Here is a 236-nt window from a genome sequence, read left to right as displayed (position 1 = left end):
TCGTCTTGTGTCCATGTAGAGAATGAATCTACATCTGCTTGTTCCATAGCACGCGCTCGCACTTGACTGATTGTTTTCTCTAGTTGTGTCAAATGATCATCATATTTCTCCAGAGCTAACTTTGCTTCCTCCAATAGTTTCTCTGCCTTCTCCGTCACTTGAGAGCCAGGACCATTATACAGAACACTATTGCTCAAGATAAGTTCTATGTCTGCGAGGAATTCATATCTGGAATG

The 236-nt window shown here is 41.9% G+C and overlaps 1 protein-coding gene across 1 annotated transcript; it reads right to left on the bottom strand.

Moving 5' to 3' along the window:
• Positions 1–5: 5 nt before the first annotated feature.
• LOC113473850 (transcription initiation factor TFIID subunit 1-like) lies at positions 6–230 on the bottom strand (the record flags this gene model as incomplete). The annotated part of the gene is made up of 1 exon (XM_026833288.1): positions 6–230. A coding segment is annotated over one exon (225 nt), but the record flags the coding sequence as incomplete, so codon positions are not given.
• Between the last annotated feature and the right edge of the window lie 6 nt (positions 231–236).

Source organism: Diaphorina citri, unplaced genomic scaffold (assembly GCF_000475195.1).
Source record: "Diaphorina citri unplaced genomic scaffold, Diaci psyllid genome assembly version 1.1 scaffold141865, whole genome shotgun sequence".
Taxonomy (NCBI): domain Eukaryota; kingdom Metazoa; phylum Arthropoda; class Insecta; order Hemiptera; family Psyllidae; genus Diaphorina; species Diaphorina citri.
This window is presented reverse-complemented; position numbering and strand designations above follow the sequence as displayed.